This window comes from Delphinus delphis, chromosome 12, assembly GCF_949987515.2.
Source record: "Delphinus delphis chromosome 12, mDelDel1.2, whole genome shotgun sequence".
NCBI classification, from domain to species: Eukaryota; Metazoa; Chordata; class Mammalia; order Artiodactyla; family Delphinidae; genus Delphinus; species Delphinus delphis.
Window position 1 is genome coordinate 59,829,693 of NC_082694.2, and position 13,960 is coordinate 59,843,652.

At 38.1% G+C, this 13,960-nt stretch overlaps 1 protein-coding gene across 3 annotated transcripts in view; it reads left to right on the forward strand.

Annotated features, from left to right (window-relative positions):
• The first annotated feature begins 216 nt into the window (after positions 1–216).
• The window catches only part of ATL2 (atlastin GTPase 2), a 63,694-nt gene continuing 49,950 nt past the window's right edge, over positions 217–13,960 (forward strand). For 2 of the 3 annotated variants that reach the window (XM_060026791.1, XM_060026790.1), the window contains exon 1: positions 217–346. In XM_060026791.1, the coding sequence (XP_059882774.1) occupies positions 229–346 (118 nt within the window). In that variant the 5' untranslated portion in view covers positions 217–228. The other variant, XM_060026792.2, reaches the window with a different exon arrangement.

Below are 13,960 nucleotides of genomic sequence, written 5' to 3' on the forward strand. Positions count from 1 at the left end.
CTCCCCAAGGTGGAAGCCTGGGAAAACCGAGCGGCAGGCTGCAAGGCAAGCAGGGCGGAGGCGGAGCGAGGGCGCCGAGGGGCGGGACGAGGGAGGGCGTGGGGAGGAAAAGGAGGCCCTGGTGAGGGCGGCACTAGGACCCGCCGGCGCCCCGCCGGCTCCCGGGAGGTTGATAAAGCGGCGGCGGCGTTTGACGTCAGTGGGGAGTTAATTTTAAATCGGTACAAGATGGCGGAGGGGGACGAGGCAGCGCGGAGGCAGCAGTCGCACGAGGGGCTGCGGCGCCGGAGGCGAACCAGCGACCCAAACACCGGGGTTAACCACGTCTCGTCCACAACCCTCCTAGGTACGGGCCGGCGAGGTGTAGGCTGCAGGGCCCGGGTGGGGAGAGGGCGCGGGCCGCTCGGGCTCGCTGGCACCGGCCGCAGGCTGTAGGGTCGTCGTCCGCCGCTGGCTCGGCTCTCCTCCAGCCGCCGCGTCTGGCCGCCGCGCCTAGCCCCCGCCGCGCCCCCGCCGCGCCCCCGAGCTCTCGCGGCGCGCGGCCTGAAAGGGCGGTCCTCCGGCCGCGGCTCCCGCAGCTGTCGGGTGCACGGGCGGCGCGCGCGTCTGCGCCCGGCCCGGCCCCCTGCCTTCCCGCCCGCCGCGTGGCTGTAGCGGCGTCCTTCCCCCCAGAGGGGGCGGCCTGGAGCAGGGGTCGCAGACCCGGGGCGCGGGGAGGTTGGCGGTGGCGCGGGGAGGTCCTAGGGAGCTCCGGGCGACCTGTCACCCGGCCGGCACTCGCTGTTCTCTGTCCTTCGCGCGGAAAGGGAGGAAGGGTTAACCAGGTCGTGATGGGCCCAGCAGAGGAGGAGGACGCGCAGCTCGCGGGGGGAGGAGACACCTCGCTGCCAGGTTGGAAGGTTCTCCAGACACCCTTCCAGGAGGGAACCGCGGTCCGCAGGCCAGGGTTGTGTCTGGGGGCTCGGATTCCGGGGACCCTCGGTTGCCGAACCCATTCATGCGGATAGCGCGTGTTTAGGATGCAAGTTCAGATTTAATTGTCAAAACTGGGGTTATGAGCTGTTTACTAATATTGAGATCACAGTAAGGCCCGATCGGACTGAAAGTGTCGGTGGTGTGAAGTCACCTGATCCTTCGCTCCCCGGTTTTGCTGAATGTGAGCTCCTACTGTACGTGTACAAGGAGCGCCCCTGCCCCCTGGAAGACGCATTTGCCTTGGCGGCGGAGTGTTGTGTGTCCCTCTCACTCACAACGCCCTATTTTTAGGAGTTTAGCATTTGATCCTTCACTGTGGTGTGAATTGAACGCCTGAAATCCTGATTGAGAATTTTGATGTTACTTAAAGACATAAAGTTTTTCCAAGGCTTATAAATAGTAAAAGCCTACGGTTAGGTAAGTATGGCCATGGCATAGATAAGAGTTTATTAACTATACTAAGTATGAACTGTGTTTTTCAAATTTCTCTCCACAGTCTGATAAAGGTTTTGTGAGGTAAAATGTAAAACATTTTGATAAAAGACTCACTTTAAAAGAAAAGTTTATGTGAAATGTACTTCGTCATTCATGGTAGACCTTGGACGTGTGGAACGTATGTCAGAGGTGATGACAAACTGTAAGTTTTGCTAAGGGAAAAAGAACAGGAAATAAAGCTGATTTTATTATTGCTTGCCAACCAAAGCACTTGACAGAACTGTTTACACAGAAGAAAATGCTGCCAGAGGAGAGAGGTTTGCCTTAGACCTATTCTGGTTGGAATTCTCAAGTAATAAGTTGTTCTGGAATGCTGATGGATTGGTTAATTTAGCTCTTTTGGACCCTGGAGAGGGAGGGTTGTGCGTATTTATTTACTTATCTACTTATGCCGTTTTAGATGTAGTTTCAAAGCGTTTTACGCGTTTGCCTTATTAGGAAAAGCATTGCTTTATGACTCAGGGTTATGAACATCGTTTTTAGGCTGTGGCACAGTGAGAAGAGATGCTATTCTTTTTTTTTTTAATTAATTAATTAATTTATTGGCCGAGTTGGGTCTTTGTTGCTGCGTGTGGGCTTTCTCTAGTTGCGGCGAGGGGGGCTACTCTTCATTGTGGTGGTGGGCTTCTCATTGCGGTGGCTTCTCTCGTTGTGGAGCACGGGCTCTAGAGCGCAGCCTCAGTAGTTGTGGCGCACAGGCTTAGTTGCTCTGCGGCATGTGGGATCGTCCCGGACCAGGACTCAAACCCATGTCCCCTGCATTGGCAAGCAGATTCTTAACTACTGCGCCACCGGGGAAGCCCCAAGATGCTATTCTTAAGATTTGATAAATAGGGGTCATCATTTATTAAATGCTCCGTCTGCTACTCACAGGTTTTTTCTTTGTGTGTGTGTGTGGAGTTAGTCCTTCACTTGATAGCCATTCCTATCAAACGACTGCCTAAAATAGTCCCTTTCCCTGCTCATTTGCTCTGAGTCACCCATTAATACATTAAAAACCAAGTGAACTTTTTGAGATTTGTGTTTAAAGTAAGAGCAAACAGGCTGTGAATGAGTAGGGACTCATCTGATTTTGGCTGTAGAAACTCTTTGTCTCCCTCTGCTTTCTGGATAAAGTCATAAGAGTTGAGTTGGGGTGAGTCAGGTGCCACTCTAGTAGTTTAGTCTTAGGAAGATGCTTTGTGTCTCTTAAAGAGAAGTGCTTACGCTTTCTAGGGTTATATTGTAAGACCTTTATAAAGCACTTATGAACTCTTCTATTCTAATGACTTTGTCGGATGCTAAGAATCTGTGGATGTGATTAAGTATTTAGTAAAGTGTTTTGAAATCCTTTGAAATTCTTTATTTGGGGAAGAAAGAGCTTCCTTACAGTAAAGAGGTACTTATTATAGGGCAAATAAACCATGAGTTAAAATGAGATTCTGGCCTTAAGTCCAAGGCACCTATTTTCGGATTCATTTTTAGTTTACCTCTGTGTTTTAACTTTAGGATAAAGTTTTTGAGTATTCACAAGTGAAAGTAACTTTCTTGAAATTGTTAGACTGTTTCCAAAATTGTGTCTTTTCCATTCATCTGCTATTAAGCAGCTGCTAAGAGTATACCTGGAGGACTGTCATGTAGTTTGATGCTGGAGTTCAAGACATATTTAAAATTGTGAGACCTAGTAGTAAGATACATTTTAAAAAGTTGTTTATGCTCAATTGGAAGAGCTTTTTGACACACAGGATTGTAAGCAAAACTGTTTGGCAGGCTGTCAAAGAGCCAGAAACGTAAGGGATGGGAATAGAAGTTAAACTTTTTTGTAATAGTGATTTATAGCTTTACAGAAGGAGTTTTTTCCAGAGTGGGTGCAGGGAAACAGTTTTTCTTTTTTTCTTTTTTTTTTTAAGTGTAAACATATTCTGATTGTCTAGCCATTTTAGGGTTGTATTGTTTACTCTCTTGGGTATTATTTAACTTAAGGAAGAGAGATGTGAATATAGAATAACTAAACTTGATCCCCCAATTAATTCATTACTCATGTAAGTTTCTTCCTATCCTTTACTCTTTTTCACCACCCATTATACAGAAGAACTATTGAGGGTTTTCTTCATAGCTTTAAAAGTGGATATCCAGAAAAAAAGACCAACCTGAAAATATGTCAGTAGGATAATACTTGATACTTTATAAAGCACTTTAAACACCTTGCTTTGATTTTATTCTTAAAACCTTCCTGTGAGGGAATTAAGTTATTCCCATTGAAGGGAGTGATTGTGACTGGTCTACAGTCACAGAAACTACTCAGAGGTACTCTTACTGCTCCTCACCAGACTTGGAGGAGGGTAGGGCCTTTCTTCATTGCAAATTATTACATATCATTAGAGATGACTGGGTAAAACTTTGTTGAATGAAGTCTGAAATCATACTAATGAGAAGATGGGACAGTTAAAAAGTAAAGATAGGGCGGGTCACTAAGTGGAGTGGGAAATTTTAAAGTAGGAAGGCAAAAGACGGATACTGTAGAAGGAAGTAGAAGAATTAATAAAGTAGGCTTTGGGGTTAATCTGGGCAATACAAGTAGAATCTAGGGGATTCCCTTGCTAAGGTACCAGTTTAATAAAATTATTTGTATAACTTGTATTTCTGTGATTGGCATCAAAATAAGCAGTAACTAATAACTTGGGGAAATGTGTAAGTGACGTTATTTATCTAGGCTCTGTAGCACATTTTACCTGTTTATTGTGTAATACTCTGATTGTGGGGGTAGTGTTTCTTTAATCACAGGGAATCAAGATCGTGTAGTGGAAAAAGAATGAGGAATCAAAAGCTGAGTGACTTGGTTTAAACTCTGAGCTTGAAACCCCTCACATACAGTAGTGATGATAATCCCATAAGGGCTGTAGGGGGAACAAATGTGGTGATAGGGTACAAGTGTTTTTTAAATTGTAGAGCTGTGTGTAAGACACAGTAATATATATGTAAGATGTGCCAGTTTGACTGCTTGTTCTATTTTTTATATATATATATTTGCAATCAGAAAGTCTCTTCTAATTTTTTTTTCCCTATAATATGGACAAAGGTTTAATGTGGGTGAGGATGGTGGGTAAATTTTTAACTTTATCTGTAAAATGCTGATAACGTGTTCATGATTAGAGTTATTGTATTAAATGTGATTAAAATGCTTAACCCAATGGCAAACATTCTATTTCATGGTACTTACTACTATAATATGTGGTTATTTAAGAGATTTTGAACTAAACATTTAATTTTTAAAATAAGTGATTTAAAAGGTCTCTTCAGTTTTTTTTTTTTTTTTTTTAAAGAAGATGTTGGGGGTAGGAGTTTATTAATTAATTAATTATTTTTTGCTGTGTTGGGTCTTAGTTTCTGTGCGAGGACTTTCTCTAGTTGTGGCAAGTGGGGGCCACTCTTCATCGCGGTGCGGGGGTCTCTCACTATCGTGGCCTCTCTTGTTGCGGAGCACAGGCTCCAGACGTGCAGGCTCAGTAGTTGTGGCTCACAGGCCTAGCTGCTCTGCGGCATGTGGGATCCTCCCAGACCAGGGCTCGAACCCGTGTCCCTTGCATTAGCAGGCAGATTCTGAACTACTGCGCCACCAGGGAAGTCCGTTTTGTTCAGTTTTTATATGATAAAAACAAGCATTCATGCTTCTCAGCTATCTTTATTTTAATAAACTTTCATTTTAGAGAATCATTTAATCATGTGGCAAAATAGTCTTTCAGTTACAGGATTCAATGTGAATTAATTTCTTAGTTAAGGTCATGGCAGTTTTCCAGTAGAGCACATTGGGTTTTCAAACAGTAAAGGTACAAAATCTAATTTACGTCTCTTATGCACAAGAATGCCTAAAAAAGTGATTGACTTGAAACCACACTAATCGTGAATCCCATAAAAAGCTTTTTTTCCCCTTCATGTAATAGTCATTTATAGAAGAGTCATGGGTAGTGATAAGAACATACTTATTTTAACTAAAGACTTAATTTTGAGTACTGTAAACTTCCTATGGCCTTCAGAATGGAATAACATTTTTTCCTTCCTGATGGTTAATATCTACCCTAGCAAGCTTGTAGGTCTTTTTTTGGGTTATTAAATAGATAATAATCTATGAAGGCACTTTAGAAACTTTAAAGCCTTCTACAAAGAAACTCTGTAAAGGGGGTGAAATTGGCACATTCAGCGAGCTGCTCTTTTTGTATTTGAATGAATGGGTTTATGAGATATTAAAAGCTGGATTAAGTTCACTTTTATTGAAATGGTGGGGGGGGAAGTTGAATTTTGAATGATAAGTTGGAGAGAAATTTTGACACGAAAATCACCCCTCTTCTTAGTTTTTTTGACAAAAACAGTTATTAATCATCAGAAAATGCTGTTTTATAGCCCTTTAATTTTAAGATAGATTTGACAATGTGAGCAGGCTATGTGGAATTTTTGTTTAGAGTCAAGAAGCTTTTTATTGCATACACTTGGATATTGTTTCTCAAAAAATTCTGAAGTAGGCTAAAAGTCCTTGTGAAGGTTGAGCAATGTACCAGATAACAAATGTCTTACAACTGGATATTAAGACAGAAATTTACTGCCTTTTAAGTTACAGCTAAACTTGTGATTTAACAGGACTTGTGATCACAGCTCTTAACCTAATTGAGTAATATGGTAATTTATGCTTTGTTATAAAAGTTTAAAATTTAATTCCAAAAGCAGTAAATCTTTGTAGACACTTTGGAAAATACAAGTAAAGGAAAAAAGAAGAGAGTAGAAATCATACCAACTAGTGGTAACCACTGCTAACATTTTAGTATACATCCTTTTTAAAATGCATAGTTTAATTTTTCCTAGATTAGGATCTTACTGTAATTTTGTAATTTACTTTTTCATTTCATATTGTATTTCTCTATATGATTAAATCTCTACAACATGATTTTTTAAATGGCATTATTCTACTACTTAACTAATCTTCCTTTTGGTTATGGAATTGTTTCTCGTGAATAATGCTAGCTAAGCATCTTTATAGATAAACCTTGACCTATAGGGTAAGGTCTTAAAAGTAGATTCCTGGGTCAGATGGCCTGTACATTTTCAAAATTGAAGACACGCATCAGCAAATCCATTCAAAAAGGTTGTATCCATTTATTCTGTCTCCATTAAGGTTAGATTTGTGCTTGTTCACAAGTGGGTGTTAATTAAAAATAAATGCCAACACATAGGAAAAATGGGGATCTCACTGTTTGTTTCATTTGCATTTCTTCAATTACAGTTGATGTTGAAATTTTAATATGGTAATTGAACGTGAATTCTTTTTTAAATTGCATTTTTGTATTCTTTGACCAGCTCTCAGTGTTTCTCTTATCTTTGTGAAAACTCTTTTGTATACAAGAAATTCTTTTTTACGTCTGTTTTTTAACAAACATATGAATAGTATGTTTTAAAAATGGTATATTTATTATTATATTTATTATTTTAAAAATAGTATACTAGTATATAAAAAATAGAATAGTTTGTTTTAAAAAATATTTAAAATGGTTCCATATGGGTGTTTTTCTTAAATAAATTGGCAACTCTCAACTTATTAACTTAGTGCTAGTCTCTTTTGAATATTTAGGTATGCTGTTGGGAGTTTCTTTTCTCTTTTTCTGTTTTTATTGTTTTAAATTCTTTGTGAGATGTTGAATATTTATTACTGTCTCTTTATAATGCCAGAGTATGGGCATCTGCTTCAGTGCCCAGTAGTGTGGTAGAAGTTTCCAAGCTGAGCAGCTGGGTTCAAATCACCACCACCACCAAGCTTTGGCTTCCTTAACAAAAAAATCTACTTTAGAAATTTAAGGTTAAAAGATAATGTCTTAAAACACCTGACGTGTATTGAGCGTACAAAGGAAGTTATTCCTTCTCAAGGGTAAAGGAGAACGTGAAGGGGCTGAGATTAGTTTTCTTTTGGGAGTAAAGAGATGGAGTAGGACAGGCAGATGGAGGACCATACTTGGACAAAGAACTACCTTTTTTGTCCCCTTGATGTTATGTTGCTGTATTGAGCACCTACCTTGTAAAAGGGCTTCTTCTCTGTTGCTTGTAATTAATACCTACGTAGAAAAGTGTAGAACAGATCCCTGTTTCTAAGCTTTTATGTAGATGGGAGATCAGATAGACCTTATGCATATTTGTGAGTAAAGTTTATCATTAAGTTTATAATTTCAGAAGTAGAAAGTAATGTGTGTGAATATTGTTGAGCAAGACTTCATGGGGGAGGTTGGGCTTATCAATCCTTGAAGAATGGGTGGGTCTTAGCAGAGTTTGTAGGATATACCACTTGTTTGAAGATAGAAAGATAGGCAGTATGTTGGGAAGCTTTAGTTAAAGCCCTTGTTCCTGCTTTCTAAGAATATTTCTAAAAGGGATGCTTAAAAAGTATTTGAAAGCAATTAGATGAAACAATTGAAAAATCAAATGTGTTAGAGCATGTTTACTAAAAAAAGGAATATGAGTTTTCCTGTAGCCAAGTAGAGCAAAGAATTGATTTAAATAACTGAATAATTCCTAGAAAAACTGAATAGTCCCCCAAATGTGACTAAAAACTGTAAAGATGTGTGTTCCCTGCCCCTATTTTTGAGCACAAGGAGTCCTGACACGTACTCTAAAATTGCCAAACTTAGGAAAGGACAAAAGCAGAGTATAGTGAGAACCTCTGACTCTCTTATCCCATTTGTTTTTTTCAAATTAGTCACATTTTATCTAGCTGGAAGGATGTTTATTTGTCTCTTTTTGGCACTATTTCTTTTTTACAACTGCTCTCTTAGTAGGAATTTTGCCTGTATTGAGCCAAGGTTGGGATTTGAGTATATGCTCTACTTTTCTTTCCTTCTTTTTTAAACTGCAGCTGTAACAAGTCATTTGAGGTTGAGAGCTGGAGCAAAGTGGAACTTAGTGTCTTATTTCCAGAGTCTTGGCAGATACCTATTTGAGATTTGTCATGAAAACGCTATTCTAAATTTAAACTTGTATGTATTTTTTAAAAAAATAACTCCTTTGTTAACTGGTTATCCCAAATTTCAATAGCTCTTCTATGAGTTTAATATCTTTTAACTTACTACAGAGTTAATTTGGGGGCCACAAAGAGAATGGTTAAACTATTTGCCTAAATCGAGGCAACGTATGTACTCTGGTTTTGTTGGATTCCCGATTGCTGTGTTACAAAACCTTGGAGTCAATACCAACAATACTTTTGGAAGTGGAAATTTAGTACATTGTCGCTTTCTAAAGACCTATAGAAAATAGAATGTATACGGAATAATTTAGTGTTATCTGTTGCCTACTCCAAAGAAGGATGTTGAACTAGCTAGCTCTTGCATGCATCGCTTTCTATTTTTACTGTCACATCTTGACTTTGGGCTTTTCACCTTACATTCAGGCTCTTCCATTTGCCTTATATCTGATTTCCCTGTTTTTAGACTCTCATTATACTTCTTACTCACTCATCACTTTCAGTTTATCTCTGCAGCACAGCTTTGATCCTATCACTCTGCTTCAGAATTTTCCATGGCTCTCCTCAGGATAATGCCTAGCATTCTTAGCCTAAACTTTTAAGGTTAGCTTAATCTGAGTCTCATGGATACAGCCTTCTCCAGGGTGTCTTCACTGATAACCCTAGTTTAAATAATCCAATATAGCTCTTTTTCTTTGTACTGTCCTTTTATACTTGTTTGTGTCAGAACTTTGAGAGTAAGGACTATTAGTAGCAAATTGTACTACTTTAGTATCTAGCATAGTGCCTTGCTCTCTGATTACTAGTTTGAAGTAGGTACGGTGGGGAACCTTCCTCAATTCATGACACATTGTATAGGTGTACTGAGCCTTGTTGGAATCAGTGAATATGAAACGAGTTGCACATTTATTTACATATATATGCATATCTTACTAAATATGGGAAAGTATAATTTTATTGCATCTTATGTTTTAAAAGTCTGCAATTTTAAAACCTGCCCTTCTACATAGCTTATGAAGAAAAAATTGTTTCCCAAATGTTGGGGGACTGTATAAATGATTTGCTGACTATAAATCATTAAGTTTTGACAAGGAGATTTTTGGAAAAAATAAAGAGAAAAATAGCTGTTGCCAAGATTTGTTATAAAGATGTGAAATAAACTTCTCTGCTTTTAAACAAACTGTATTTTTGTTAACTTTTTTAAGCTCTCTAAAAATCTTGAGCACATAAGAATTCACTTCTGAGTTTAACGAACGTGCATAATTGGAAAATGATGGATCTGACAATTACAAAGACCTGGGTGTACGTCGTGATCCGATTACTTACAAAATGTTAAATTTTGTTTAAGCAAACTGCTTAATCTAAACCTCAGTGTCCTCCTTTATACAAATAAGGAAACTCTTAGCTAATCCCACAAAGTGATTTTGAGGATTATATAGTCATTAGTATAGAGTAAGCACTCTAAGTGTTTTTCTCTCTTCTATAGTAAAAGGAACAACACCTAAAATTATTTCATACAATAAATTATTTCAAGGAATGAGAAAGTTCCTAATAATGTTTTCACCTCTTCTCCCAGATAGCCACTTCTTTCAGTTCTCTGTTCAAATGTTTCCTTATTAGAGAAGGCTTGCCTGAATGTTCTTTTGTAAAATGGCAACCCCGGCTTTCATTTCCCTTAACCTGTTTTATTTTTCTCTGTAGCACTTAACACCAGCTGATGTCATATATTTGTTTTCTATCTCCTCACCTTTTGGATGTAATAAATTCCTAAGGGAAGGATTTTCTTTGTTGTTTATTTTGTTTGATACCGAATCTGCAGTTCTTAGAACCATGTTATAGGTGTTCAGTGAATATTGAAGGAATAAAGGCTTATGCATCCCCACCTCTAGTCCTTTCACCCCTGCATCAGAATTGCCTTGGTGGTTGTTAGTGGGGTGCTTGTTACAGATGTAGATTCCTGGACCCCGTATCTGAGCTGAATCAACTTTGGAGATGAGAATCAAGTCTGTATTCCAAACAAGCCACCCAGGTGGTTCTTTTAAGCTTTAGTGCATGGGACTAACTGTTTTACGGTGTGGCTGGAGCTTATTAAATATTGACAGTATAACTTGGTTTCAGACCCATGTATAATTAAATTTCAGATGAATCAGCTATTCTGTAGCAAACATTTTTTTTTCCTGTTGCTATGTCAAGGAATAGTTGTGTATTTTTGTAGTTTTGATTATTTTGGTTACTCTAGTTTTTGTCCAGAAATCCAGTTTAATCCAGACCTTAAAATCTCAAATACAGGATGCTTATCAGTCCACCTTTCCCAAACAAAACCAAACCCTTTAAACCCATACATAATCTGTACTTGTTATTTTTTACTCATAAGAATAGATGAGCTAATATCAGGGATTTACTTTAAGTGATAAGCATCATTTAAAAATATGGACTGATTTGTATCTTCTTTCTATGGCTATACCACTGGGGAACAAAGATTGATCTTTATAAGAATTATCCTGTAACGTTGAAAGGCAGTTTGGTATAGAGGAAACAGCATGGGCTTAATAAAAAGACTTAAATAGAAATCTTGATTCCTTTACTACTTTTTAGCTGTAGAATCTTGGAAGAATTTTTTTTTTTAAACTTCTTTGAATTTCTTCTCTGAAATGGGGATGATTGCTAAGTCACAGTGTTGTTGAGAGGATTCCTTTCACAGTGCCCAGCATAAAGTTATAGAGTCATTCAATAAATAGGTTCCTTTCCTATGGAAGTAAATTCTTAAGCAACTTAAAATACTTCATTAGAAACAATTGTAATGTATTTCAAACTTACAAAAATGACAGAGGAAAATATAATAGATGCCCAAGTGCCCATTGCATAGATCTAATACATAATATTTGCCATATTTGTTTTGAATCCTTTTTTTTAAAAGAAATAAAATGTTACTGTACAGTTAGTGTTCTCCTGACATCTTTCTTTTTTCCTCTTCCCTCCCTCCTTAGATATACACCTATCTTGAAGTTAGTATGTATGTTTCCTGATTTTTTAATAGTCCTATAATATATATATTTATCTTTTTCCATAAACAATATATGGTATAGTGCTATATTTAAAAATTTTTAGAAAGTGGCTCAAACTATGTATTTGTGGCTTGATTTGTTTTTTCATTCAACATTGGTTTTGAGTTTTATCTATGTGTACACATTTAATCGTATTCATTAATTTTAATTCTCTATTTCATGGTTTATTTATCTGTGGATATTTAGGTTCCAATTTTTTTTTTTTTTTGCAGTTACAAACAATACTTCAGTGAACAAGGAACCTTGTCTCTTCTGTGCATTTGTGTAGGAATTCCTCTAGCATATAAAAAACTTGTCTAAAAATTAAATTTAAAAAGTTTCAGTATTGTGTACTCTAATTCTTTAAAAATCTGGACGACAGAACAAGAGTGTGTCTCCCCACCCTTTGAAAAAAGGTACAAAAGATGTCGGACCCTTTGGGTGACTTGGGTGAGATTTTCTGCAAGACTTTCCTTTAGAAGAAAATAGAGAAGAACCTTACTGAGGACTCTAAGTTGCAGAACCTAAATATAATTTTTCTGAATTTCTGTCTTGTTGCTTAGAGTCTGCTGAGCCATTATTTATTCTATGGAGTATACTTACTTCTTATTTAAATGTATGCTTTAAGAGCTGGTTAATACTTGATGATAAACTTCGGGAAAAATATTTTGTAATCTATTTTACAATTTTCTTCATCTGTTTAGATAAATGCATAAAAGCATTTTTTTCTTCAGTATTTTTTAAATGGGAACAGCAAAGATTCTGTGACATCAGTGCTGGTTACTGTGGAAACAGTACATTTCAAGTGAAAAATGTTTGAATCTTATAGGAAAACAACTTTTTGTTTATCTCCTGATTTGATAGTAATGGAGGAAGGAAATATGAACTACATTATATGCTCTTTAAACGTATTTTTAAAGCTTGGTTATTCAGGATGGTCTTGTTGGTCAAGTGGGCAAAGCTGATGGGGGAAAGTATCTGATATCTGACATTATTAGTAGGTCTTCTGGAGTCTTTATAGTTTTTATTTTTGCAGTTTGCATCATAGTTCCAGTTTTATATGAGAGAAATTTAACTTTATAAGTTATTAATAACATTATTTTATAGGAGCAAATAGTTAAACCCTTTCTTGTAGTAGCTGCTTCTCTCCTTAAATTTTTTTGAAGTCCAAGTTTGTGTCTTTGTCAGTATTCTTATTCCAAGTGGCATCTTTTTGGGCAGGGAGAGGGAAGCCTGCTATTAAAAGCTCACCCAGGTGACCGATGATGACTCCAGAGCAAATTTGTACATTTATATTCTTAAAGTAGGGATGTCTATGTACACTGCCTCTTTTCACTTTATATAGAATCCACAGTACTTCGACTGGAGTGTTTAGTTTTGTCAGAGTATTAGCAGTCTCCTAGGAAAAATGGAGGATTATAGTTTAGCTTGAAAACTTTTTTTTCCTTCAGTGAAAACAGTAGCATCACTAGAAACTACATGAAGTAAAATAAACTGAACAATCTTTATGTACTAAATACCTGTAAAATATCATGATCCTTGGTACTCTGTTCAGAGGACAGAGGACATTGGCATCACCATGAAGTTATTTAGAAATGCAGTTTCAGGCTCCATCCCACATTTCCTGAATCAGAATATTCATTTTAACAAGATCCCCAGGTGATTCATATGCATTTTAAAAGTTTGAGAAGCACTAATGTAGAGGAAATAACATTAAATTAATAAGACCACGCTCAGTTCTCCCTCCAAACAGTGGTCTAGTCTTGTGTTTTCCTTATCTTTAAAAAGAGTGAATTTGGCTGCATAATCTCTGAAGCCCCTGTGAGTGATATATTAGATTTAATTTTAAGTATTGAGGCTAATTTTTTTTATAAACACTTTACTATGGAGAATTTCAAACACAGAAGTAGAGAGAATAGTGTAATGAACCCATTACCCACATTCAACAATTATGAACTTCAGCAATTATTAATTTATGGCCTATTGATTTTTTTTAAATTTATTTTTGGCTGTGTTGGGTCTTTGTTGCTGTGCGCAGGCATTCTCTAGTTGTGGTGAGCAGGGGCTACTCTTTGTTGTGGTGCACGGCTTCTCACTGCGGTGGCTTCTCTTGCGGAGCACGGGCTCTAGGCTCGCAGGCTTCAGTAGTTGTGGCATGTGTGCTCAGTAGTTGTGGCTCACAGGCTCTAGAGTGCAGGCTCAATAGTTGTGGTGCACGGGCTTAGTTGCTCCATGGCATGTGGGAACTTCCCGGATCAGGGCTCGAACCCACGTCCCCGGCGTTGGCAGGCGGATTCTTAACCACTGCACCACCAGGGAAGCCCTTTAGAATTCACCTTTTATATTGTTTTGCCTCTTTTTGGTTGTTGTTTATTTTGGTCGCACCGTGTGGCATGTAGGATCTTAGTTCCCGATCAGGGATCAAACCTGCTCCCCGTGCAGTGCAAGTGTGGAGTCTTAACCACTGGACCAC